General features: G+C 58.7%; 1 protein-coding gene across 3 annotated transcripts in view; it reads right to left on the bottom strand.

The window, feature by feature from the left end:
* The window catches only part of PRKCD (protein kinase C delta), a 33,664-nt gene extending 7,068 nt beyond the window's left edge, over nucleotides 1-26,596 (bottom strand). For all 3 annotated transcript variants that reach the window (XR_009520882.1, XM_060022685.1, XM_060022686.1), the window contains exons 1-17: nucleotides 26,392-26,596; nucleotides 23,025-23,138; nucleotides 10,235-10,368; nucleotides 8,901-9,100; nucleotides 7,532-7,592; nucleotides 7,197-7,359; nucleotides 7,067-7,098; nucleotides 5,820-5,905; nucleotides 5,434-5,563; nucleotides 4,682-4,782; nucleotides 3,336-3,438; nucleotides 3,064-3,161; nucleotides 2,725-2,898; nucleotides 2,339-2,430; nucleotides 1,711-1,773; nucleotides 553-691; nucleotides 211-399 (exon numbers count right to left, since the gene is read on the bottom strand). Coding sequence is in view for 2 of the 3 variants with exons in the window: in XM_060022685.1 (XP_059878668.1) it covers nucleotides 211-399; nucleotides 553-691; nucleotides 1,711-1,773; nucleotides 2,339-2,430; nucleotides 2,725-2,898; nucleotides 3,064-3,161; nucleotides 3,336-3,438; nucleotides 4,682-4,782; nucleotides 5,434-5,563; nucleotides 5,820-5,905; nucleotides 7,067-7,098; nucleotides 7,197-7,359; nucleotides 7,532-7,592; nucleotides 8,901-9,100; nucleotides 10,235-10,349 (1,746 nt within the window). In the remaining variant the exon portion in view is untranslated. The remainder of the gene's footprint in view (nucleotides 1-210; nucleotides 400-552; nucleotides 692-1,710; nucleotides 1,774-2,338; nucleotides 2,431-2,724; nucleotides 2,899-3,063; nucleotides 3,162-3,335; nucleotides 3,439-4,681; nucleotides 4,783-5,433; nucleotides 5,564-5,819; nucleotides 5,906-7,066; nucleotides 7,099-7,196; nucleotides 7,360-7,531; nucleotides 7,593-8,900; nucleotides 9,101-10,234; nucleotides 10,369-23,024; nucleotides 23,139-26,391) is intronic.
* Nucleotides 26,597-27,559: the final 963 nt, after the last annotated feature.

The raw sequence follows: 27,559 nt of genomic DNA, 5'->3' as shown, positions 1-27,559 counted from the left end.
ACCCCAAGCCCATCATTGCCAGGCCAGGCTGATTCAGTGCAGGGAACATAGACAGGAGGTCCCAAGAAGGTGGCAGGAGAGTGACCCCCCAATGTGTTAGGACCGGAGCACTGGTGAGGCTGCCATCCCTGAGACAGGAGGCTTCTGGCATTCCCGTGACCTGGTGTCTGCCAGCTCCTGCCCCTGCCAGCCCAGCCCAGGGGCTCCTACCTTCTCCAGGATGTCCTTGGACTCCCTGGTGATCCAGCGGGGATAATACGGTGAGTCCACACGGATGGACTCAAAGAGTTCGTCCTCATCGTCACCGTGGAAGGGGGACTGACCAATGAGCATCTCATAGAGAAGGACTCCAAAGGACCACCAGTCCACGGAGAATGAGTACTTCAGGCCCTGCAGGATCTGGGGCAGAGGGGGTGCCAGAGCTGAGGGGGCCCTGGAGCACAAGCCCCGACCAGCCCTCCTCAGCCTCTTGGCTGTGACTCGGACATTGCCACCCACCCCCTGTGGAGACAAGGTGTCGGCCAGAGGCAGGGCCGGGAGAGTGCCACTCACCTCGGGGGCGATGTAGTCAGGGGTGCCGCAGAAGGTGCTGGCCTGTTTGTCCCCAAACATGTTCTCCTTGCACATGCCGAAGTCAGCAATCTTGATGTGGCCATCCCGGTCCAGCATCACGTTGTCCAGCTTAAGGTCCCTGCGGGGAGGGGACAGGAAAAGGAGTCGTTAGGGTCCAATTCCCCTCCTCCCCGTAGTCCCCTCCCATGTCCCCATTGTCAGCCCGGAAAGCCTAGGACTCTCTCCAGGGTACGAGGGAATGAGGAAGAGGAGGGGAAAGAGGTGCTAAACACAGGTGCTTCCTGCAAGCCGCCTACTGTGTGCTGTGTGCTGGACACACACCATCCTACTTCCCGAAGCCCAAAATGAGGCTCAACGAGGTGGTATCACTTGCCTAGGGTCACCCAGCTACTCAGCTGTGGAAGCGCCCTGGACTCAGGTTTGTCAGACTCCACAAGGGCAGGGAGCCCATCTATTTTATGTAGGTAGTTGAGTAGATAACTTAGGCACACGGTAACAAGCACCAGAAAAGCAGAACAGCACAAGGCCCATCTTCCACTAACCTCGCTTGCCAGGCCCTCCCTAGACTGAGTCCAGGCACGGACAGCACATTACAATGTGCATCTCATGCCACCTTTTAAAGCCTGGTCCCTAACATCCAATATGCACTGTCCCATGGATTGGTTTTCCACTTGACAACATACCTTGGGATCATCCCACAATAGTACACACAGCACGGCCTCAGCCTTTCGGATGAGTACATATTAATTCATGGCAGGATGGAACTGTCATTTATTGGGTGAGAATTTATGAAAGCAGACCCCACTGGTGGAAGCTCAGAGTGCTCAGATGCAGCTGCAGAGGGAGACCGATGGCTCCAAGGGAGGGAGACACCATACCAGTCAGTGCTGCGCTCCCACCAAAGGTGTCGAGTATGGGCAGGGAGTTCCCAGTCCCTGGAGTTGTGCCAGCCTCAGCTAAGGGGCCACAAGGAATTGTAGCAATGGAGTAGGTGGTTTAAGCAAATATCCAACTAAAGACCAACTCCAAGAGGAGATGGGGCCACAGCTGGACCGGGATCCACTCAGAGCATTTCAGAGGATATGATGGGGTCGGGGCCTCCCCTCCTAAACACCCCCCACCTTCCGATCCCCGCACCTGTAAATGATCCCTTTCTGGTGTAGAAACTGTAGTCCACAGACTATCTCAGCCGCATAAAACCTGTATGAGACACACACACACACACAGTGTCCTGAGATTTCTGTGAGCAGCCCCTGCTTCTCCCTGGGTCTTCATCCCCACCCCCAGGGACAGGAAATGCTGAAAATAACTCCACGGACAACCTGGTCCTGATCAAGCACATCTTGTATCAGGCAAGTAGGGGCTGGTAGCCAAGGCAGAAAAGAAAATTGTGAAGTAAAAAGCTCCAAATGAGACAGTTCTCTGTCCTAAGAGTGTATGCATTTATATAGATATGCCTGTGTGCACACACACACAGTCTGGGGGTGCATGCTAGTTTAGGGGCCACCCACCTGGGTCCTGCATTGTGCAGGATCACCCACCCGCTGAGGCCCAGGGAGGGGACAGGACCTGGCATGTCTAGGTTGTGTTCCCAGCCACAGCTCACCCCTCACCCCTAGCTTCCCACACGGGGCAGGGGACGGCCCTGGCCACCCCAAGTCTCTCCAACCCCAGCTCCAGCCCAGGCTGGCTTCACCAGGGGGAGGGAAGAAGGAATGGAAGGCAGATGGGCAGAGGGCTCTCCCCCCAACAGGGCCTCGCGTACGTGGCACGGTAGAGCTCGAAGCGGCCTTTGTCCTGGATGTGATACATCAGGTCACCCCCATTGAGGAACTCCATCACAAAGAACAGGTGGTCCTGTGGGGGAGGGTGGTGAGCAGAGGCACAGAAAGCGGCAGGCAGCTCCCTCACTGAGGACCACTAGGGACAAGCCCCAACAGGAAGCAGGGGACATCTGCCCTGGTGGATGTGAGGGGGGAAGAACAGCCCTGCCCTGAGGAGTCTGAGGAAGGGAGACTCAGCCTTGCCTTAAGTGGTCTGAGGAAGAAGACTGGGCCCTACCCTGGAGAATCTCAGTGGGAGACATGGCCTTGACCTGAGCGACTGAGGGGGGATGTGGGCCAGGGGCACTGATAGTGGGCGGGCCGGCACCTTGGTCTGGAAGGTGCAGAAGAGATGGGTGAGAAAGGGATTCTCCCCGGAGAGCGCCAGCACCCGCTTCTCCACCATCGTGCACTCCACGTCATCATCGATCAGAACCACGTCCTTCTTGAGGGCCTTGATGGCGAAGAATTCCTTTTTGCCCTTCAGCTCTGCGAGCAGCACCTGACAGATGGGCAGGGGTGCTGAGCAGGGGAGGTTCGGACCAAAGGTCAGGGCGCACGGCCCAACCCAACCCGGAAGCACCCAGGGAGGGTGGGAAGCAGGTGCCCCTTGGCTACCAAGCCCAGGTCCCTCGGGCTGCCTGCCCCAGGGCCATGGGGCCCTCACCTTCCCGAAGCTGCCTTTGCCCAGGATCTTGATGAAGGTGAAGTTGTCAATGCTGCACTTGGTGCTGCTCTCCCAGATCTTGCCGTAGGTCCCAGTTCCTGCCCAAGAGACGGCTGCTTCAGACTCATGTCTCACGTCCAGAGGGTGGTCCTCCCTGGCTGGGTCCCTCCCCACAGAGGTGCCTCCTCTCCAGTTGCACTCAACTGTGTGGAGAGGCTGGGTCCCATGCTGGCGTGGGGGGGTAGGGGCTTTCCTGGAAGGAATGGACACACCTTCACATGGGACATCATCTCCAGAGACTCCTGGCTTCTTCTCAAAATTCTGGTAGATCCCAACAGTCTCTGCAGTCTCGGAGTCCGACCTCCGGGCAGGTCTCTGGAGGGGGTAGGGGTTGGGGGGCCAGAGGTCATATCATGGTCAGAACTCCCAACCCAGAGGGAGGACCCCAACCATCCATGACTCCACCCTCAGTACCAATGGGGGACAGCAGGGGCAGAGCCCAGGACCCCAGGCGGTGCATGTGCACGCACACGTGTGTGAATAAGTGCGCACACACACGCACACACACTTCCGGCACAGAGACGCCTCGGTGGTCTGGAAGGCACTGACTACAAACAAGAGTTCTGGAAATTGAACCCTAACTTCCCAGCCACTTACTCAATAGATTTTTATTTGTGTTGCCTTCACTTGTTTTTTTTTTTCCCTCACTTGTGATAGATTCTAGAATCTTAAAGTTCTGTGGCCTCCTTCAAGCTCCACCCATACCCAAACACACACACAAAAAAAACATGTACACACTGGACTGCCCTGGTGGCGCAGTGGTTAAGAATCCACTTTCCAATCCAGGGCACATGGGTTTGAACCCTGGTCCAGGAAGATGTCACATGACACGGAGCATCTAAACCCATGTGCCACAACTACTGTGCTCTAGAGCCCGCGAGCCACAATTACTGAAGCCCGCGCACCTAGAGCCCGTGCTCCACAAGGAAGAGTAGCCCCTGCTCGCCACAACTAGAGAAAGCCCGCATGCAGCAACAAAGACCCAACACAGCCAAAAATAATTAATTAAAAAAAAAAAAGTAAAGGAGCAAAAAGAGATTTTAGGTAAACTCCTTTTTTTTTTTTTTTTTTTGGCAGTACGCGGACCTCTCACTGTTGTGGCCTCTCCCGTTGCGGAGCACAGGCTCCGGACGCGCAGGCTCAGTGGCCATAGCTCACGGGCCTAGCTGCTCTGCGGTATGTGGGATCTTCCCGGACCGGGGCACGAACCCATGTCCCCTGCATCGGCAGGCAGACTCTCAACCACTGCGCCACCAGGGAAGCCCTAAACTCTTTTCTTTTAAAAAAAAAAACCATATACACATAAAGGCTTTAGTTCCAAGTGTTCCAACCTTGCAGTCATCCAGGTTCACCCTCAGGAAAAGCACTGCTTGAATAACTAATTTCTTAGGAGAACAAGCCCACCACCCTCTAATGTCCAATCCTTGAACTGGATCTTCCAGAAGTAGGGTCTTATGTATAAACGCCCCTCACTGCAGTTCCCCAGGAGTGGGCATGAGCCCTGACTCGTCCCCAACCCTGCCACCCTCTGTCCAGGGTTCCCACAGTGCCTGCCCACCTGGGTGACTTGGTTCAAGGCCTCGGCCAAGAGCTTCTGGTTGATGCCACAGAGGTTGGCCACCTTCGTCTGGCACTTATGGTGCACGTTCATGCCACAATCTGGGGTGGGAGAGAAGCAGAGCCATCAGGGCCCCCGCCCAGGCAGGCAGCCAGCAGGCTCCAAAAGAACTGTCCCCTTGTCCCAGGCCCAGCCAAGGGCAGGGAGGGACGGAGGAGAGAGCAGGAGAGAGGAGGGCTTTTGGCAGGGTTTGCTGAGTTTCCTGCATTTAGAAAAAGATGTATCTGAAGCCATCAGGAGCACCTCAAATCTTTCATTATTTAAAGAAGAAAAAGAAAAAACAAATGTCTGGGACAAGCTAGACAAGTCACTTTTCCTCCAGACGTCTCTCGTTTCAGTGAAGCCTGAGGTGGGGAAGGGCCTGCAAGGAGCACGAGCTGAGCTGGTGTGAGAGGGGCCCTGGCCGGGGAGCACCTTCCGCCTGTTTTCCCCTCGGTGACTCTCTGGGGCCGACTCGACACCTGTTTTATACTTGAGGACGTGGAGCTCTCAGCAGTGGGGCCACCTTCTGATGGTCACACAGCAGTAAATGGCAGAGTCAGTCGAGCCAGTGGGGAGGGGCCGGGAGGCCTCACCCACGTGAGAGTCCCCAAGCGAGGGGGCAAAGGCAGCCTCAGCTGGTCTCAGCTTCTGGGGTCCGGGTGGGCCCCCCTCCCACTTCCGCCGCAGCCCCCGCCCTAGCTGGCACGCACCTTCACACTTTAATCCCTGCTTCACCAGCCCCCAGAGCAGGCTGCCGCAGTGGTCGCAGAAGGTGGGGCTCATGTAGTTATAAACCTTGAACCGGTGTGGCATGTCAATGTTGAAACGTTCTTTCTGGAACTAGGGGTGTGGGGTGTCACAGGTCAAGGGTCACATGCCAGCACCAGTCCCTTCCTCACCCCCTAACTCTCCCTGACCCAACCCCATGCGTGGCAAGATCCCCAAGAGGGCTCCGTGGGGACTGGGAAATCCAGGGATCCCAGGGGCCAAGCCAGGGGAAGGAAGGAAGAAGGAAAACGGGGAGGAAGGGTGACTCCACAGGGAAGGGGTGGGGAGAGCTCGAATCCCTCCCGCCCTGCCCTGGGCCCCGCCTCACTATGGTGTCCCGGCTGTTGGCTGCAGTGCCCGTACACCGGCCAATGATCTTGTCGATGCATTTCTTGTGGATGGCAGCGTTGCATTCTTGAGGCGGCCCAGGCCCAGGAGGGGGACGGGAAGGCCCCGGAGGGGCAGAGTCTGTGAGCTGGCGCCCCCCGGCCCAGTCCTGCCTTCCACACAAAGTCCCCGTGCTCCCCGACCACCCACACCCTCACCACATGGAGCCCTCGGCCTACAGGTTGATTTTTCTCTCCTCCGGTCAGTCCCTGTGGGAGGAGTCTGGGAAGGATGGGGCAGGGAGGACAGGTCGATCTGGGCGGGTATCGGAGGTTAGGAAAGGCTCAAGGAGTCCCGGTGGGCAGGGAGGGGGGCATGGCAGTGAGAGAACTAGAGGCAGGGGAGCCCTCTTTGTGGCTCAGGACAGCAAACAGCTCTTAAGCTCTCTCACCGCCCCCCGCCCCACACACACACACACACACACACACACACACACACGCACGCACGCACTGACAGATGCACCCCAACACAAAGGCACTCAGGTACACGTACACAGCATGTATAATGACAAACCTTCTTACATAGAATGCTTACCGGGCACCAGCCACACTTAAAATACAGCTTTACATATTTTATCCCATTTGATCTTCACAATGACTCTATTGTCCCTATTTTACAGATGAGGAAATTGAGGCACAGATAGGTTAAGTAACTTTGTCTAAGGTCCTACAGCTAGGAAGTGGTAGAGCTGGGATTCAGACCCAGGCAGCCTGGCTCCAGAGCCTGTGCTCACCACCACCAGTCCACACTGCCTCATGCATGCACCGACGGCCGTAGAGAAGGGTGTGCTCATACGTGTGTACCAGATGCACACAGCTCTCAACAGAAGCACACATGCAGCCAGGGATGTGCTGGCAAAGGTCTAACAGCCTCTCTGCGGGGAAAGAGCCCCGATGTGCAGCACTGGCAGATTCTGTGTACATACTCCACTGGGGCCTATTTCAGGCCGCCAACGTGATGTCACTGAACGGGAAGCGCTGGGAAGAGACACGCCGGCTCCAGCACTCACTGACGCAGCCGCCGTCCACACACACACTACCACATGGAAAGCCTCACGTGCACACACTCAAGCACAGGCTTCATCCAGACACACCGTCCCAACACAGGGACACAGGCTTCTCTGTGAAGGCACGCAGGCACATGCGTGCACACACATGTGCATACAGACTGGGCGGTGGAGACACTTACGCCTGCACTTGTAGCCTTGCTTGTTGAGACCCCTGAAAGGCAAGTGCCCAGGCAGGGTGAGTGAGAGGAAGTACCGGGGATGGGGGCCCTCCCTCACCCACCCCACCCCAGCGGACACAGCCAGTCTCACCAAACAAAGTCTCTGCACACAGAGCAGAAAGTGGGCTGTCCAAAGAAGGTGGCGATAAACTCGTGGTTCTTGATGTAGTGAATTTTGGCCTGTTTGATGGCTCCACGGCGGTTCATCGTTGGGAACTTGGCCCCGTCTTCACCCCGCATTGACTGCTTGCAATCTGGGGACCGGGTAGGAGTGAAGACAGCCCCAGCCCACGGGAGGGGCCACACCCCTTCAGTCCCTCCCAGGGCAGTCCTGGACAGAGCGCCAATGGAGGCTGCTTCCCTAAACCTCCGTTCTGGCTCTGGTCTCTGAACCTCCGTCCCCAGCCCAGGTAGGGAGGGGCTTACCTATGTCTTCCAGGAAATACTGCACAGACATCAACACCTTGGCCTGGGGTTGCAGGTCCAGCTGCAGGAGTGAGGGTGGGGGAGTCAGTGAGGGCGGGCCTGGGCCAAGCCAGACTCAGAACCCGCCCCCATGGTTGGTCCCTGAAGGGCCAGGGAGTCCCAGCGCCTAGCCAGACACCTGTTTGCCCAGAGTGGGCAGGGCCCCACCTGTGAGCCCCGCCCCCAGCCCTCACCCAGGAGTATTATTACATTTGGGGAAGTAAAAGGATCCAGCCCACACCCAGCTTGGCCACATGGCCCTGGGAACAGAGTGGGAAGGGAAACTCCCCGCCCCCAACCCCGGCTGCCCACTTTCACAAGGATCTTAGAATGGAGGCACTGCATCCCCCCACACATGCAGACACACAGACACACGCCTACTGACACAGCGTGCTGGTTCTCTCTCTCTCTCTCTGTCGGGGGCTCTGCCTGTCCAGTCTCCTCACACAGACTGGCTCGTCCTAAGGGCAAGACCCTCAGCTCCCCCAGGGCCTGGTGACTGACAGTGTCCCTTGGGGTAGTGGACAGAGAGCACAACAGGAGCCTCTGCCTGATTCTTTAAGGGTGGGTGCAGCCCTGGGTCAACCTCTCTCGGCCCAGTTCCTTCACCCCTCACTGGAGGCTGAGTAGAGTCTCCATGGTCACAGGTCTTTCCTGGCGGGGACACCTCGGCTGCAGGAGCCCACATGTAACCGCAGGGGGCAGGGATGCCCTGCCAGCGCTGACGTCCTGTGGCCACAAGGGACATATGGCCACGTGTGCATGCAGAGTCCAGGTTTCAGCAGGTGAGTGGTGGGCCATGAGCCTTCTCCTCCCCGACCCCCCCTGCTGTGGAAGATCATAACTGGTGCTCCCCGATGCCTGCCTGGGTTTGGAATATCTGTGAAGATTCCAAAAAGAACTGGGAACAATGGGGTTCTCTGAGAAAGGGGACCTGGTGTTGGGGCTAGGACCCACCCTTTCATACAGCTTGATATGTTTTACTATGTGCACATCCTGCCTTTGCAAAATTAAAAGGGAAAAAAGCAGCTGTAATACCAAGGAGGGCTCTCTTTAGCACCGCCTACGTGCCAGGTTCTACAGTAAGCCCTTTGCATCCAGCAGCTCATTTCATCAGAACTGACCCCACCGTAGGTCTTTTAGTAGTTTCTCCTTTTACAGATTCAGAAGCAGACTCAGAGAGGCGAAGGGTCTGATGAATCGCAGGACCAGGATTTGAACACAAGCTGTTGGCTACAGAGCTGCCCCAGTGGCCGGAGCGGCCAGGTGCCCTCGGCCGTACCCGCTCACTTTGCCCACACACATGCGTGACTGTGGCTGTGCCCCTCACCCAGAACTCGGCCTTGCCATTGTTCTTCTTGCAGCGTTCGGCCAGCACCGACACACCCACTGTCACCTCGGACACTGGCTCCTCCGCAGCTCGCATCAGCACAATCTGGATGACGCGACCTTCGTAGATGTGGGCATCAAACGAGGACTTCCACTCAGGGTACATGGTGGGCTTCTTCTGCACCAGCGTCTTCCCACGCTCTGCAACGGGCCAGGAAGGCAAGGTCAGGCTAGGGAACCTCTGTGCCTCAAATCTCGGGCCTTTCCACAGCCTTCCATCCTATGGAATCTGCCTGCTCTCTCCCCCAGGGCCCAAGTCTCCACTCCTCAGCCCTCATGACCATGCTCTGCTCGCCTCACCAGCCCCATCTCACTCACAATCTGCATGAGAGCACAGAGACGCCGGCAGTTTCCCCAGGGTGCCCTGCTAGGTTCCACCCCGGACGTTTGCTCCTGCTGTCCCTTCTTCCTGTGACCCGCTTCCTCCAGCCCCTCTTAGATGTCACCTTCCCTTAGACATTTACTCAGTGACACTGCCACAGGCTCCCACATGCCAGCCATGGTGTTGGAGGCAAGGAACACGGTACCTGTCCTCCTAGAGTCCCAGTCCTGGGCAGAGACATGAATCAGTTCACCCCTCAAGTGAACATTAAATCACAGCTGTCATGAGACTGAAGAGGGCAAGGTCACTGGTTCTAGACCCGCCCATGGTCAGGTGGCCTGCCCCAACCTAAGGGTCAGGGAAGGCTTCCTAGAGGAAGGGACAGCTCAGCCGAGACCTAAGGGATGAGCCAGGGGTTCACCAGGTGAGGGCAGAAGCAAGAAGGAATGGCGTGAGATGTTTGCTTCTTCCAGGATGACCTCCCTGACTGCAGCCTGGGATGGTTCCTCATCTGGACTTCCCTATCACAGGATCACTGTCTGCCTCCTCCACCAGACTGTGAGCCCCATGAGGGCAGGGCCTGGTCAGCCCTGGAGCATGGCAGTGTTCTCAGTACCCAGCACAGGGCCTGGCACAGATGGACATGTGGAGCTCCTGGAGGGAGCCTGTTCTTGGGTGAAACAACCAGTGGGGGAGGAGCCAGAAGCCCTGAGCTCCACAGAAGGTTCCATGTAGCCAGTGCAGGTGGTTCTACAGGCAGTGAGTCGCCTGTTGTCCTGCATCGCAAGCTGAGCTGGGCAGGGAAATGAGGACAAGGAAGAGAAGGATCCCTCAGAGGCTCTAGGAGAACAAGGCACAGTCCCTTCCATTGCCTCCTCCTGGCCCTGGCTTCCCCGCCCCACCGGCTGCTGCCATTGCCTGCAGCACAGGTAGGGTCCAGCCTACAGCCCTACCTGTGCTGAGTGCCTCCTTCATCCTCACAGCACAGAAGGGCTGGCTTGCCTCGTCTGCGGCCTGCAGGGAGCCCAGCTCATAGGAGTTGAAGGAGATGCGCAGGAACGGTGCCATGTTGGGGCTTGCAGCAGGGCTGTGGAGACAGAAGGTGTGAGGCGGGCAGCAGGGACAGCCCTGGGAGGTGGTCAGGTAACCGCTCCCCCCAAGGGCTCCCACAGCACTGAATTTGGCCCACATGGTGCTCAAAAGGCACTAGTCCTAGTTGCCACCATTAAAATTGAGAAGTTTTATGTAAGACTAGATTGGTGGCCTCCCTGGTGAAATTGGAAGGTGCGACATCAGGCCTACTGGGCAATATCTGGCTGGCACTGCTCCCTTTGTTGGGCACCCCTGCCAGTTGACTCCAGTTCAGAGGCCCCCTTCCACTTCTCTCCGAATCCCATCTAGGTCCTGGAGGCATGTGAGCCTGTGATTCCCATGTCATTCATTTGGGGAGTCAGTCATTCAATGCCTCCTTTAATACCCAATGGCTGTTACCTAGTATGTGCTGGCCATGGCACCTTGGTGCCAGCCACGATGGGCAGGACAGCACCCCTTCCTCCCTGTACCCTGCCCCACGCAGCCCTCCTTGGTTTTCAAAGTTTGGTTTTTGCTCATAACTACCCAGGCAGACAAGTAGGGCCAAGACAAGTAGCAGGGCCAAGATGATCACCCCCACTTTTCAATTTCAGATGGGAAACTGAAATCCTGAGGTTGAACCAGAACCCAAAGCTGGATTCTACTAATTAAGCACCCACTTTGTCTGGGATCAGGGTCATGAAAGGCCCCACCCACATCAGCGTGCTTGACACTTCTGAACCTGAGCTCCTTGGGGTCAGGCGCTCTCGCCTACCTGGAAGTTTGTCCGCACTTTCAGACTAAGTTTTTCCAACTATAAAACTACTTTAAGGTCGAATGTAATGCTGACTTTGCTTCTTACGCCACACAGGTTGGCCCCACACGCCCCCATTCCTCACAGTTCCTCAAATCGAGGATCACGACGGGTGGCCCTGAAGGTCTTTCGGCTTGTCCTCGTGGAGGATGCTCAGCTGTGCAAGCCCACAGGTGTACACTTGCACACCTGCACAGACACTGGTCCCGGGCCTAGGCCCCACAGGAGGGAGCTCCACAGCCGAGGCTGCAGGAATGCTCACTAACATTTATCCCCGTGTATACGTATTTGCTCCATCCTAAACATAAGCCAGCACGGAGGCAGACTGAGACACGCACCCCTACCCACACATGGGCCTGTGTGCACAGGCAACAGCCACCCTGGCCCTGGGACAGCTCCCCCAGCTCCTCCACATGGCCGCAGAGTACCAGCCAGGCCTGCTGGCAGCTCCAAGCCCAGATAAGCTCACAGGAAACACTTGACCTCAGCCTACAGCCCAGTCCGATGGCCCGGCCAGTCCTCTGAAGCCTGCAGCCAGAGAAGAGGGGAGGGACCATGCGGGGCAGACTCCACCACGTCCCCTGCCCGGGCCAGGCTCCTACTCAGAGGGAGCGAGAGTGGGTGTGTGAGCTCACGTCTGAGACCAGACAGGCCAGCCACAGTGACCCCTCAGCAGGCAGGGAGGGAAAGCCAGCTGTGGGCGGCTGCTGCTTCCTCCTGGGGCCCAAGCAGGCATGAGTGTGCAAGCTGGTGTTGGGGGGAGGGGGGCGGTATGTGTGGGTGTGACTGCACAGCCATGGAGATGTGTGTGCCTGTGAGGATGTGTGAGTGGGTGGCAGGTGGTGTGCACTCAGCCAACGTTGAAGTGGAGAGCGAGCTGTGTGGGCCTGGCTGGGAGCGTGCGTAGGAGCCTGGGTGAGTGTCTCAAACTTCCAGGCAAAAGGACATCATGCCCCTCCTGCCACCCTGTGTGGTCTGGGGGTCCAGAATGATCAGCAGGGCCCCTGCACAGCACGCACTTGCCATGTGTCTGCATCTGCATTCCACGGCCTGACCCCGGCAGACGTGGCTCAGCCTCATGCTTCCCAATAGGATAACCTCGAGACCCAGGTGGGGCCGTGATGAACTTCCCGAGTGTCTCAGAGGATGAGGGGACAGGTGGGCAGGGACAAAGGAGGAGCAGTTGTGCTGCAGGGGGCTGGGCTCATATGGGAGAGGGGGTCAGGGCAGCCCTGGGTGGCAAAATGACGGTCAAGCTGCCTGCGTATAAGATCCTATCACCCACACTGCCTTGGCTGTGGGACTCTGTGGGTCACTTGGCCTGAGTCTCAGTCATCCCCATCCTACAGATGAGGAACAGTCCCCTCGCTGCAGAGTTGTCACGATGATGAGAACTTGTATAGGACGAGAGCCAACACCAACCCCACAGCCTCAGGGCGGGGGCCTCTTACCACTACAACCCCTTCTTGCTAATAGCACCCCTCTTTCATCTGTGCACCTTCCCTCACCGCTTACAAAGTACACTCACATCCCCACCACATCCACTCCATGCCACCCCTGGAGCCTGGGAAGACGGTCCTGATAACTGACTCTACCTTTCGGGGAAACCAAGTCTCCAGGAACAGAGCTGCTCATCCTGGAGTAGCAGGTGGGCCCAACACCTACTGGCCAGCTCCTCCTCGGCCCTTCCCCCACCTCCCCTCGGGGCCCATTCCAGGTGGCCCGTGGGCTCCGGGTCACCCAGCAGGAGCCGTCCATGGACCACCCAGGGCTGTGAGGCAGAGACAGGATCATCAGCCTGCCCTCCAGCTCTGCAGCACACTCGGAGCAGTTGCTGTTCGCAGTCAGTTAGAAGCCACCAGAGGGAAAACCACAACCACAGCAGGCCCCAGTCCTGGCCCCAAACCTGCACAGCCAGGCCGCAGCACCGTGAGAGAGAGGACCCACGGGCTGCCCTGGGGCTACTTGGCAGTAACCCTAGCGTTAGGTCACCCAGCCCCAACTACCTAGGACTAAACCTAGAGCACGGGCCCCGGCCACGTTCTTTCACCTCCTCCACCTCAACTGCACCGCCTGGACCCCCAGAGGAAGACAGGCACCACGAGCTGGCATCTTCTTCCATTGATGGCCATGTGACCCTGAAAGGGGTCTTGGGCCCCTGCACACCAGGACCCCCCTGCACAGCAGAGCCAGAGTTGTCCACCTACCTTGCAGAGCATCTGAACACTGGTGGGAAGGCCAGGGGGTAAAGTGACAGCACAAAAGCAAGGTGGGCCAACTATTTATAGCCCCCATGCAAATTGGCTCAGGCCCACAGGCCCCAAAGGAAGGCCATTGGCTCAACCTTATCCCCACTCTGCAGGGCCACGGAGGTGGCAGGGGTTGGACTCCACACAGGCCTCCATGGGGACCAGCTCCTTGGAGCCAGCTGAGGCCAGCCAGGCCTTTCCCAACTGCCTGTGGGCTCCGAGTCTCTACTCTCCTGCTTCTCTAGCCCACAGCAGGGGCAGCCCTGTGAAGCAGAGAGCTCCGGACTTGGGAGTCAAAGGGCCTGGGTGTGAATCAGTACACTCACTTATAAGAAAGATCATCCTTCTCTGAGGCCAACATACACCAGACCAACCTTGTAATGGCATTAGCTCACTTTATCCCTGTGCAGGTCCCAGAGGTGGATATTTTACTGACGAAGAAACAGGCTCAGAGAGGCTAAGTGACTTGCCCAAGATCACAGAGCCAGTAAGTGGTAGAAGGAGGATCTGAATCCAGGCCTGCCTGACGTTGCAGCCCACATTCTTCTGGTATGCCATGTCAGGAAGAGGAGATGAAGGGCAAGAGGGGGCAGAGGCAGAGACAGATAAAAGTGCAGGGAGCAATACACACAAACACACCCATGAGGACAAAGTAAACAAGAAGAGGGGTGAGGGGACCAGGAGACAGGTCCCCTGTGCTTGACCACCCAACCCCCTCCAGGCTGGTCCTAGGTCTGACCTTGGGGATCCCCTGCTACTGTACAAAGAGGGTGGTACAGACCCCTGAACTGCTACTTTCTCTCCTGACCCAGCTGTTTGGGACAGACTCCAGTTCTTAAAACCTGGGGAAGGTCTGGCCGCATCCCATCCCCAGGATATGAGGGCTTGCTGGCCCTGTTCCCCACCCTGCCCTAGACCAACAGCCCAGAGGTACGGAAAGGCAGGGCCGGGCCGGACCAGAACAGGCGGCCCGCTTCTGCCAGGGCAGCGGAAACCTTCTCCCAACCAGTCAGGGGCAGTGGGCAAGGCCGACCTCGAGGTGACCAGAGTGACTGTGCCAGTTGAAGCTCCTGGGGCGTGGAGGACAAGTATGCACATTACACATCCACGTGTGTGTGCGTGAGTGTGTTCCAGTACAGGAGGCAGGTGGGGTGCAAGGCCTGAGGGGCACTATCAGGAACAAAAACGCATTTTCTACAACAATCACATATAACTTGTTGACTAACAATTTTTTTTTTTTTTTTTGCGGTACGCGGGCCCCTCACTGTTGCGGCCTCTCCCATTGCGGAGCACAGGCTCCAGACGCGCAGGCTCAGCGGCCATGGCTCACGGGCCCAGCCGCTCCGCGGCATGTGGGATCTTCCCGGACTGGGGCACGAACCCGTGTCCCCTGCATTGGCAGGCGGACTCTCAACCACAGCGCCACCAGGGAAGCCCTAACAATTTTTTTAGAGGTAAAAAATAAAACCCATCAAGCCAAAAATATCTCCCAATAGATCGGCCTTCAGAAACTGACATGTCCAGCTCCTCTTTGTACAGAGCGCAGGGGAACTGAGGACCGGGTCCTGCAATGAGGGTCCCCTGGCCCCCAGATAGGGCCGGGTCCCCTCCAACCTAGTCCTTCCCTGACATTTGATTCTGCCTCACAGGCCACAGGGTGATGCCTGCTGGACAGAGGAGCAAAGCAGGGCCCGAGAAGAGAGGCCTTGGGCAGGCTCTTGGGGAGAGTGTGAGAATGTAGAGGGGGGCTCCCTCACAAAGTCTGCCCAGGGAACAAGAGGAGGCAGGCTGAGGTCAAGCAAAGCAGGGGTGAGTAGGACGAGCTGAGGCCCCTAGTGGGTCTAGGGTCTGGCTCCCTTGAACAGACCCCTGAAGAGAGGGGGATACACCCCTCCCATGCAACCCTCCCCACACACACCCGCCCAGCCTGGGGCAGCCCCTGCCACCTGCCCACGGAAGGCCACCACCCGCTGCCGGTCAAGGCTGGTGGTGGCGGCAAAGCAAAGTGGGGCAGTGTCGGCCTAGGCCCTCTAGGGACACAGACCCTGCCTGGGGGGAGCTCAAGGTCCGGCCCACATCAGTCTTGAGGGATGAACGGAAGAAGGAGGACACAGGAGGCCCAGGCAGTGGGAGGGAAGGAGAGTGAGAGGCAGTGTGATTGCAGGAGGGAGCAGGGCTGGCCCTGGCAGGGTTGCAACAGGGCAAGGGGGCTGGGCGTGGCAGAAGCTGCCGGGCAGGGCAGGCAGGCGGGTAGCAGCTCAGCTGGGAGACTGGCTTCCCCAGATGGCCTTCCCAGACAGAAGCAAGTTAAGGAGGCCACAGGGGTTTCACAACCCAGGAAATGGGCTCAGCAAGAACAGGAGGTGGGGGAGGGGAAGGGCTAGCAAGACCCCCTCCAAGGCCCTTCCCCCAGGGCCTGTGCCCTAGCCCCCATGTCCTGGGAGAGGGACCAGCCATGGTCTCAGGTCATGGCCAAGTCCCACAGCAGGGGATGCTCCCCACCCCTGCTCTCCCCCAGGACTAGCACCTTATCCCCCAGCCAGACTCCTTCTCAGCCCCTCCCTCGCCCCACACAGACCACCCACTGCCATGGACTCTCCTCCCCTTGCCCAGTGACCTCCCCTACTACCTGTCACCACTCCCGGTCTTTCCCCAATCCATTCTTCTCACAGCTCAGAACCTCCTGGACTCCCACTGCCCTTGGAGAAGGCCCCAACCTCAGCCTGGCCCTGGCCTCCCCGCCACCTCAAATCTCACCCCTGGCTACTCTGTGAACACATGCCTCACTTTCCACCTTTTGCACAGGCTACTCCCTCAGCCAGAATGTCTCCCTGAATTCCTCCATATCCTTACAGATTGCTCTGAAGTCCAGCCCTTCCTTCCCCACTTGCCAGGAAGCCAGCTGCTCCTCTATCTCACGTGCCCCAGCAGGTCCCCTGTGCATGTGTCTGGGATCACACTCAGCAGAGGACCTGGGTGTCTGCCTGTAGCTCAGCCTTGTCAGCTCTGGCCACACATCTGACCGGCCTGGGGACATTCAAAACCTCCACTGCCGGCTGACCCGGCCCACTGATGGGAATCAGAGGTGAGGCCTGGGCAGCACAACTGAACGTTTTGCAACTGTCCTTCCCTCAGAACCAGTGAAACACCTGGCTTTTCCCTCAGGAAAACCCATGCCTGTGGCGACAAGATTCTGCACATGATAGGGTGGGGACTGTAGGTCTCGAAGGCCTAGCCTGGTCCCAGGTGACCCCCAGCCAGCGGGCGTCACAGTGACAAGACACACCAGGCCCATGGAACTCACAGCCCCACCGGGGACAGCCACATAAGTGTGTAATTACAGAGAAGATGACTGCTGCTCAGGCAGTGAGAAGGCCTGGGGTAGAATGGGGGCCGGAGGGGCCTGTCAGCCGGGGCGGGGGCGGGGTGGTTTGCCTTAGGAAGGGCTTCAATCTGAGAGATGCTCACGGTGCCATGAGCCCATCTGGCCAGAGGGTCTGGAAGGGTAACGGGGACAGGTCTTGGGACCCTGGCTGTCACTGGCTCACACTCACCCCTGCCCGTGTCGGGTGTAGGACCTGTGTGGGGCACAGTCCACAGCAGGCACAGGCCTGAGCCACTCAGCTGGCCCTAGGACTGGGGAAGCCCTGGGCTCAGCCAGAGGGAGGGCTCCAGGTACCCCTGAGGGGGGAACAAAAGTCCCTTCATGGCAAGACTGAGGACAAGGGGGCTCTGTGAGGAGCCAGGGTAGGGGGTATGTCAGGGCCTTTCCCAGAATAACCACACCTGTGTGCCCACACGGGCACACCCACCAAACCAAACACAGTTACACGTGGGGAGCCCTGACTGCAGTTGGACATACACACACAGCTGTAAGCACAGGCACATACACAATCCTGTGACAACTCAGTAACGCACACGCCGAGAACGACACCCCTGCTCCCCGGCTCTCACATGTGGACAGACATCCAAGCCCACGCAGATCACACAGGACATTCATACCCTCACGCATTCACCAGCACAGAGAGATCTGTGTGCACACAGGGAGCCGCGAGCACACAGGCACACCGCCACTCCAGGCTGGCAGAGATCAACTCACAAGCCTGGAAGAACCCACACATGCCTGACTACGGTCTGCCACCAGAAAGTCCAAATGTAGCTTTTTCTCCTGCAGCCCGTGGGGCACAACAATTGGGGACAGGGGAGGGAAGGGCAGCAGGACATCAGGCAGGCTGGGCCTCCCCACTGAGGGAGGTGGAGAAAGTCCCTCCTGGCCTGGGGCAAAGTCCAAAGTGTACAAGGGAAGGAGTGGGCCGGTCAGGCTCATCGCTGGGTGGCCTCCCACTGCCTGAGGGGAAGTCAGTGGAGGTTGGGGACGAGGCTGGGGGCCACAGGTGCAGTCACAGGCCTGGTGCACAGGAGGAGGGGCGGGTGCACCCGTGCAGGTAGAGCAGCCATGCGGGCACCCCACACAGCACCTCCACGGAGCTCCAGACTCACTGGGCAGAACCTGACAAAGAGAGGGCGGGTAATTCACCCAAAGCCACAAAGCCAACGGGGCAGACCCCAGGGTGGCGGAGAGGGACTCTCCGGTCCTAGCCCCAGAACTGCCCGTCTGGCCTCCCGCGGGACAGGGCACTGCTTGACAGAGGGCACGGCTCCTCCACCAGCCCCCACAGAGATGGGCCCGCAGTCCACTCCTCAGCCCCTCTCTGTGCACCTCCTTCTAGAGTCCCTGTGATTTTCCTGATTGTTGACAACAGCCTTTGTGTTTGAGAGACGGTGAGATGGCCATCTAAGGCTTTTGCCATCCATGCCCACAAGGTGAGTAGGGCCTAGATGATGCCTTCCCACTTTAGGGATCAGGAGAAAGCTGGAGAGAGGCAGGACCATGGTGTGCCATCTCACGGCGGGCAGTGAACACAGGAACTGGAGAGCAGGGGCTGGTTGTGGGCTGGACAGGTCTAGTTCAATGGGGTCTACCCTGGGTGCCCTGCGACCTTGGCCAAGGCCCTCTGGCGTCATCTGTGAAAGGGATGATCTTGCCCTGCCCAGGAGGTGGTGCTGAGTGTAGGAGCTGTACCGTCATCCTTATCAGCGCTGTCATCCTCACGCTGGGCCCTCTCCCCACCTGCCCCACCGCCCATTCCCAGCTGTCTGATAGCCACAGGGGCCTCCAAACTTCCTTGGATCAGTGGGTAAAGGGGCTCTCTCAAGCCACCCAGCCCTGTGGTGCCCTGCTCTGGTCTGTTGCTCTGGAAAGAGACCAGGCTGGGCAAAGACAGCTGAGTCCACTGGCAGACACCTGGCCAGCTACTGTCTCTCTCAGGACCTCAGTCTCCCTACGTTGACAATGGAGACCTCTCAGCTTCCTCCAGCTCTGACGAACGACCCCACAGTTCTCCTCCTACCTCCTCCCAGCCCCAGCCCACAGCAAGCGGACACCTGCTCCAGCCTCAGGCCTTGGTGACTGGCTACTCCACTGTGCCTGTTTACCCAACACAGCCATAGACATAATCCAAAGCTTCTGGGGCTGTTGTGAAAACAGCAGCTCAGCCACCACAAGCCTGCCCTCCTGGGCACCCTGGCAGGGACCTTCAAGGGACAGCCACCCCAGCCCTGTACCCAGGGCCTCTCAAACTTCCCCACCAAAGGCCTGCTGAACCCTCTCCTCCCTAGTCCGGGCTTTACGTGCTACCTCTCGACTCTCAGGTTTCACTTTCAGCCCAGACCCTCCTGAACTCCAGGGTCCCCAACCTCACCAAGCTCTGTAGGTGCTCAAACACATCCAAATGAGGCCTACTGATGTTCTCCACGCAAGTGCCCCTGTTCTCCTAGCAGCGCCAGCACTCAGGCCAGACACCCGGCGGTCGTTTCCACCTTCCCCTTCTTCCCAGCACAGCAAGGCTATCACTTCTGCCTCCTGTCCATCCCGAAGTTCTCTCTTTTCTCCATCACCACCCTATCCAGACACCATCGCCTTCTGCAGGCCTGCACCAGCCTGATCACTACCCTCCATCCTCTCCTCTGGCCCCCATGGTACCTCTGCCCCAGTGACTAGGCAGGTCTTTTAAGACAGTAAAGCAAGTCTTGTCACCCCCTGCTCAAGTCCCCAGTGTTTCCCATTTCCCTTCTGATGAGCCCAGACCGCTCTCCCCGGCCTCCTGGCCATACCCCGCCCTGCTCCTGGGCCCCAACCCCAGCGACCACTTCTGGTTCCCTAAACAGCCACGTTCCTTTCTGCTCACGAGCCTCTGAGCTCGCTGTTCCATCTTCCTGCTCCTCCCAAAACACACACTGGCTCTTTCTCATCATTCAGGTCTCAGATGGACACTCCCTGATCTGCCCATTTCACAGGTGAGGTGACTGAGGCTCAAAGTAGTCCAGTCCCTGGCTTGAGTACACAGCCAGGAAATATCAAGCAAGGATTTGAAGCCAGATCTGTCTGACGCCTGCAGAGGTCTTGCTCCTAAACCTTCGATGCCCTCGCTCACACTCCTAGCCGAGGCCCCTGCCCATCTCCAGCCCTCCAGGCTCCTGGCCCCCGCCTACCACACCGCCAGCATTACCATTCAACACCCAAGAACCCCAGCCCCTTGGCCCTGGATAGCAAAAGCCAAAGCTCAGCCCAACCCTCACTGGGCTGACCTTCTGTGTGTCCCTGGGACAGGCAGGTCCCTGCCACCAGCTGCTGCATGGCAAGGATGTATGTATGGATGTGTGTAAGGGGATTTCCAGCTCTCCCCACTCCTCCAGCCTCCATCAGCCCCACACGTCCGCCCCCTTCCCCCGTCCAAAGGCCAACTCCAAGGGTCCGAAGGGCAGGCAGGCTGGCGGGAGGGCTCACCAGCTACGCCCTCACCGCCAGCCTCAGCTTTTCCAAGCCTCATGTCCCACAAGGGGCCAGGGCAGGGGAGAGGCTTTAGGGAGGCCAGAGTGGGCAGCAGGCAGCTGCGGCCTGCCTTTCCCTTCCCTGCATCTGTTTGTCAGGAGATCTATTTTTCTCCCTTTGAAAGGGAGTGAGGGGGAGAAGAGCTGAGTGGGCACAGCTGTTCCACCCTGGAGTTCTCCTCTGAGAACGCAGAACTTATTGAAAACAACAGAACTGTCCCCACCCTGCAGCATTGCTGCTGGAGGCAGAGTCAAGACCCGGCTTCTCAGCCGCAGCCACTTGGCCCCGTGACACTGGGCCCATGCCCAGGCCATCAGATGATAATAATCCCATCATCAGTACCACCTGCTGTTCTTCGAACAGTTACCATGAACCGGGTGCTGAGTGCTTTATACAGCTAGTTTCTACTTCTTACACACGAACAGCATGCCAGGCACGGTCCTGGCTACTTTGCATACATCATCTGTTGTTTCCAGCACAACCTGGTAAAGGTGGATACTGTCATGGTCTCAGGTGTCAGAGGGGGACACTGAGGCACATGGTGTCAAAGCCACTTGCCCAGGTCCGTTCATACAGCTACTTAGAGCTGCCTAATCCCAAAGATGCAGCCCAGCTGATGTCACTCACACACAAGGGGCCATCCCTGCCGGAGCTAATGCTCTGAGCCTCAGCTTACAGCTTGGAGGAAAAGAGGAGCTGGGGTCATGGAGGCTGCAGGGGACTCCGTGGCCTCTGCACCCCCAGCCCACTCCTTGAGTTTCTGTCCAGGCCTGGAAAGCCTGGCCGGTTGACCTATTCCACTGGCCAGACACTGCTCCTCTCGGAGGCAAGACTCGGGTGGAGCAAGCCACAGATGGAGAGCTGGTCAGTCCCACTCTAAAACCACTTCCTGGGCAGCCCAGAGGAAGTGAGCCTCCGGAAACACCTCGGACGGTCTCTCCTTGGGCCCAGGCCTTGGAAAGTGCACAGACTGCCCCAGGAGAAGTCCCCTGCCTGCCTCCCAGTCCCCAGGGCCCAGCAACTCCACGTGTACCAGACATGGACACTGCAGGGAACAGAGGAGCTGACAGGATCCCCCATCCGCCTGTGAGCACCTTGGCCCCGTGACCACAGGCAGCCCACTTCCTCCTCTGTGGCAGCAGCCACAAATGGTGCCAGCACAGCTGACATGGCCCCTCCCCTACATTTATCCCCCCTCCCCCCAGTGCCAAGCCCTGGTCAGCCTGGGGGCCTAGCCCAGGCAGGCAGGATAGCTGGTGAATGCCTGGGAAGAGCTCACCTCCCACTGTGGCCCTGTCCCCTGGAGTGCCTGTGGTCACACAGCCACACCTCAAACCTCACCCTCAGTGCCAGATGCAAGCTGAGCTGTGACCCTGACCAAGGACCGCCCCCCCTTCCTGACCCAGAATGGGCACAGTGTGGTATGTGTGGGCAGGCGTCTGAGTGCACGGATGACTGGGTGAGCCTCTGTGTGCGTGTTTGAGCATGCCTGCGGGTGAGTCCATGTGAACACGTGTGTACGTGTGTGCGCATGTGTGCTACGTGTGCAGGCACTCATGCGTCTGCGGGTATGGGTGCCGAATGCGGCTCAGCTTGTCTCCCTGTGTGTGTTTGTATGTCTATGCCAGCGAGGTAGGTGAAGTTTGAGAGTAGAAAGTGGGCTGGCTTTAAGGCTAATTAATTGAACTTAGGGAATGAGGCTCAGTGGTGGGCGGGAATGGCCCCCTGATCTCACACAGCAGAGTCCCCCAGCCAGCCAAGGACACATCACCTCCTCCTCACCAGGTTTGCAGGGAGGCTGAATAAACAGAAGACCCAGCGTAGACCCTGCCTTTGTTCAGCCCCTCCAGGAAGTGAGGGCCCTGACCTCTTGCCCTCCCCTCAAGGGGGAGCCCGGCCCCCACCATCTATTCACCCCTGAGACCTGTAGGTGCCTGGCAGCCAGTAGGGGTGGGAGTGAGGGGTTCATCTGGGAGGACTCCTGGGGGAAGAACACCTTGGCCACCCTGAGCACCCTCCAGTGCCCCCCAGAATCCTGTTCACTGGACTTCAGACACTCAGTGGGTAACTCACACTTGCCCCTGTAATGCGGGCTGAAGGAGGCAAGTCTGGCGCCAAAGGAGGGAAGTTTTAGCTTTATAAGGGGCCTGAGAGAGAGCAGCCTTTCCCAGTATTCCTTAGAGACTCCCAGCTCACCCTGAATCTGGGGGCTGGCGATGGGGATTTAGAGCCTCTCCTCTGGCCCCAGAGAGGCTGTGGAAATGGGGGAACTGGGGTGTGGAAGAGAGCTGTGCCAGGAGCTGGGAGACCTCGTTCCATTCCAGCTCAGTGTCCAACCCCTACAGGGCCCAGGGCAAACCTCAGTTTCCCTTCGTGATGACAAGGACAGCCTGAGGCAGAGAAAGGGGCCAAGGAAAAGCTGATACATCTACTCTCACCCTGGCTCAGACACCACCTCCTCTCGGCACCAAACCACTGGTGGGCCCCAGGCCTCTGAGCTCCAAGGCCAAAGCCTTCCCTGGGCCCGAAGCCAGTTCTAGGCAGGGAGCTCTCAGGGGCAGGGCCAATTGCTACCTGCTCTGGGTGCCCAGCCCCATACCCAGACCATGGGCATGTTGTATGTTCCCCCACTCCAGTCCCAGGGCAGAAGGGGAGGAGCCCAAAGAGGGTGGTCATCCCTGTACACTGTGCATCTGCCTAAGAGGACCCCATCTTACCTGGGGCTCCCGGCTCCCCTTTGTCCGTAGTCCTGGCTCCCGCTGCCACCACTGCCACACAACCACCACCAGAAGTAGGCCCACCGCCCTCACCTGGGCCAGTTCCTGGCAGACCTGCAGGAACAAGAGAAAACAGATGAGCTGGGAGGCGCCACCAAACAGGCTCTTCCCATCGGTCAGCCCCAGCGTGGCTGACAGAGGCCCAGCTCAGCCTCGTCTGGTTCGGAGACCTTGGTCTCTGTGGACGTGGCTTTCTCTTCTATGAAATGAGGTATTGGGCTTGACTTTTCCAGGGCACTGGCTATGTGTCCACTCCATGCTTGGAGTCAGAACACTATGTCTCAGCCCTTGGAGCATTCCCAGACTACAGATACAACAAGAAAGCTGTTACTAATCCTCCTGTCTTCAAGAGTCTGCCCTGTGGGCTTGGAGACCTAGGGTGCAATCAGGTACCACCGCTTTGTGGCCTGGGGCAATTCCTCTGAGCCTCAGTTTGTCTCATCTTTAAAGTGGGGAGACTACATCTCCCCAGATGGTACTGAGGCTCCAATGATGTGGTGTGCCAGCTGCTGTGCTGAACTCACACTGGGAGTGCCAAATGAATAGTGACACTTTTTTATTCTTTGTTTTGCACCTTCTAGTTCAGGTGATTCTCACATTACTGTTGTGCCCATTATACAGCTGAAAAAATGGAAGCCCAGAGAGATCCTAGAAGGAAGGAACAACAAAGGCAACAAGGTGCCCTGGGTCTCCTGGCTGAAAGGCCTGAGCACTTTCCCTGCAGGCCAGGCCTCCACAAAAGTTTCTCCTCCCCAGATGTGAGCCGCTCCTCCAGCTGAAGACCCCCATCATCACTCCCTCGGGGCTGAGGCATCCTCGAGCTTTATCTTTTTGTCTGCGCTTTAAGTTATTTCTAATTTTAAACTCCAATTAGCTGTGCTAGCTAAACGGTGTCAGTGGCCTGCGGTCACAGCTTCGAATCACCCCCACCACTCTCTCCCCATCACTGCTGCTGAGACTGGTAGGGGGTATCATGTGGGCTCAACAGGGCTGGATGCAGGTGGGGTCTCTGTCAGCCATCTTCCCTCCACAAGCAGTCTGGTCAAGTGGATGGGAGGGGGCAAAAGATACATCACGGGCAGGAAATTGGGTTGGGACTATCTGGGCTTTTATTAGCTCCAGCTCCCAGGAGAACGGGGACCATACAGTTTGCGGGGAGGTGAGTGGTCACCAAACAAGACTTAGCATGTGCTGAGCTTTCACTATGGACCAAGGCTGTGCTAAAGGACCTCTGACACAGGACTTCTGGTCCTCACAACTTTCTCCACCCTGCAAATAAGGAAACTGCCTCAGAGAGGCCTAGTTCCCAGCTCTTGCTCTTAAAAGGCACAGTGTGTATTTGAGTCCAAATCTTTCCTGGGTCCAGAGCTCTCGGTCTCAGTCACAACACTGTGACCTCAGGTGTCTGTGAACTTGGGAGAGTGGAGGAAGGTGAGAGATGGAGGCTTTCCCCGTCTCCCCAGGAGCCAGGGCTGGGCCTGCGTGTATCATGTGCACATCCACACTCTCACAGCCTGCCACATGCATACACATATACACACACACACCAGGGCTCTCACCTTCCCTCCCAGCACTGCCACCCCAGGGCACAGGCAACACACACCTCGTGGCATCCCCTCCTGCTACTGACACCCACGCCCAAGCACTCTCGGTTCCCCACAATCACAATGACTCCCCAAGCACACATCCTCACAGTTTCATACAGTCAGACTGTGAGTCTCCCACCAGTCATACGCTCAGCCTCAGCCCCAGCCAAACTCCTGTCACACGCCAGAGCCCTCATACCACCCTATAGCCAGGTACAGCTGTCCAAACACCTCCACATCACACACACCCGCACAACTGCCTTCTATCGGCCTGCCCACCACGTCCCAGCTCAGTCCACGGCAGGAACGAGGAAACCCAAGGGACCAGTCCCCTCCCTCAGCGACTAGGTCAGTCTGGTCACAGCCTGGTCACAGCGGCTCAGTGGCAGAGAATAAGAACATGTAAGTGCACACACATACACACACTTATACAGACACACTCACACATGAGCCTGGTGGACTGACACTAACACTGCAGGCTGTATGTACTCATGACCACCAAAACCTACCCAGTGTACAAACAAGACCCTCCAGGCACATGGGGACACACATCCCAACACACAGAGGGGAGTCTGGTGACAAAGAACATAGTACACACATAGCTGCGGAGGCACACAGAGCCTCAGGGCACTCGAAGAGGTACATACACATACACACAGGCAAGTCACACATGTTTAAAAGGACACAGAGGGTCAAGTCCCAGACCCGGTGACAAAGAACACACAAGGAGACACAGATACACAACATACCTACATGACAGATACGGACAACTCAGCAGAAGACAGGGTCCACGCACATAGGGTACGGGCCAGAGGAGAAAGGAACGTCGCTTCACTCACACCAAATCCTTCTGACCCGGTTCTGGTGGGGTTCTCAGTGGGGCTCTCCCCTCCCCGACAAGGACGAATGGAGGAGTTGGGGAAGTGCGGCAGTTCTGACGGTGCCCACCTCCTGCCTCTTCACCCTTTCCCTCCTCCGCCTCCTCCCCTCTCCCGGCTGGGCCCCCAAAGGGGTGGCATCTGGACTGGGAAGGGGCCACTGGAAAAGGGGGCTGGGGGGCGTAGGGGTGGGAGGGGAAGGGCAGGGGATAGTGTAGCATGGAGCCACGCCCAGCCCGGAGACAGACGGGGAGAAACACACAGAGACTGAAAGAAGAGAACGAGAGAGGAGGAGGCGCCGCGCCGGCTGGGCCGGGCAGGGTCCCAGCGGCGGGAGGCGAGGCCCAGCGGGCGGCCTGGCCTCAGCCCCGCGGTAGAAAAGATGAGGCGGCGGACAGGCAGGGGGCGGCGAGCGTGGCCGGGGGCGCCCCTCGCGGAGGACAGGATCTAGGGGGTGGCGGGAGGTGGACTGAGGGTGGGGTGATGGGGCGCAAGGGCAGCCGGATGGGTACTAGGAAGAGGCGGACGGGGGAACACTGAGGGGGTGGGGACGGATGGACGGACAGAGGGCCCCAGTAATTCGGAAGGGACGGTGGACCCTCGGAGGCGCGGGTAGAGAGGGCCCGGGAGCAGACGGACAAGAGCCCCTCAGCCCTTACCGCTGGAGAGAGGGCCAGACAGACGGACGGGGGCACGGAGACACCGGCGGGTCTCGGAGCGCGGCGGGACTTTCGCCGGCCGCGACTCAGTTTCGGAAACGGGAACCGGAGCGGGGAGGGAAAGGGAGGGACGGTTCGCCCTCGGGGCAGCCCGATCCCACGTCCGGGCCCGGCCCTCACTCACCTCCGGGCTCGGGCCAGGCGCCAGGGGTCGCGGTGGCTAGAGTCTGGCTCTCGGCGCGGCTCCCGGGCGCGCGCGCGGATGGGGGTTCGGTGCGCACCCGACCCGGACGGGCCTGGTGGCCGGTGAGGTACCACCCGGGCCTCGGCGCGGCGGGCGAACGCCGGGGGTCGCTCAAGTGATCCCGGGTCCGCAGCCTCTAGCTCCCGCGCAGCGGCACACGGAAGTGCGAGGGGGCGAGGCGGCGCGGAGCGACCTCACCCAGGTGCCGGCCCCGGCCGCGGCCCCGCCCTGGGCCCGCCCCCACGAGGGCCCGCCTCCACCCGCGGCCCCCGGGGGTCTAGCGGCTAGGCTTTCCCTGGCCCGCCACTCAGTGTCTGGGCCTCTCCGCCCGCCCCGGCACCCCTCGCCCCCGCCCGCCATTAGGGCACTACCAGCCCTCAGAAGGGGCCTCATTTTACGGAGGACGCTGAGGCCGGGGGGTTGGGGTGGGGGGGCGATCTCCCCGCCCCACGCCCCGCACAGCGAGCCGGAGAGGCGCCGGAGGGGGTTCCCCAGCTCCCAGCGCCCGCGCCCGGGACTCCCGCCCCGCCAGCTGGCCCGCCTCGCCGGGCCCTCGCTCTTTCTCTTCCTGTTGGCTGGAGTGCGGACGCGGCCGGGCTCCGTGCCCGCCGCCAGGCCGGCTGGTCCCGGCCCTGCCCCCGGAGACGAGTGGGAAGACTCCAGGGCGGGAGGCTCTAGATGGTCCACCACTGCTGGTCAAGTGATTCTGGGAGCAGTCCCTACCCCGATCCACCAGTATTCCTCCCTCCTGCCCCTGCTTTTCAGAGTTCCCCATCGCCTCTGGGAGGCTCCTGATCTTCCTTTCCAGACTTAGAACTTGGTTGTCTGACATAACTCATTCATTCATTTCATTCACTGGGTATCCTCTGGGCCTCAAGTCTGGGGAAAGAGTAAGGCGCAGGGAATCCATTCCCTTGCCCCCAAAGATGAGAAAACCAAACCAATGACTCCATACTCCAAAGAAACGTCACTTTTCAGAGGAAAAGAAGAGGGTTCCAGTTCCAGGCCTACCTCCTGGGGGACCACCTAGAGGACAGTCTGCACAGCTCTTCCCAGCTGAGACCTAAGGGATGAAAATGGGAGGCAATCCCTGAGGAAGCCTGACCTG

The sequence above is a fragment of the Delphinus delphis genome, chromosome 10, assembly GCF_949987515.2.
Source record: "Delphinus delphis chromosome 10, mDelDel1.2, whole genome shotgun sequence".
NCBI classification, from domain to species: Eukaryota; Metazoa; Chordata; class Mammalia; order Artiodactyla; family Delphinidae; genus Delphinus; species Delphinus delphis.
This window is presented reverse-complemented; position numbering and strand designations above follow the sequence as displayed.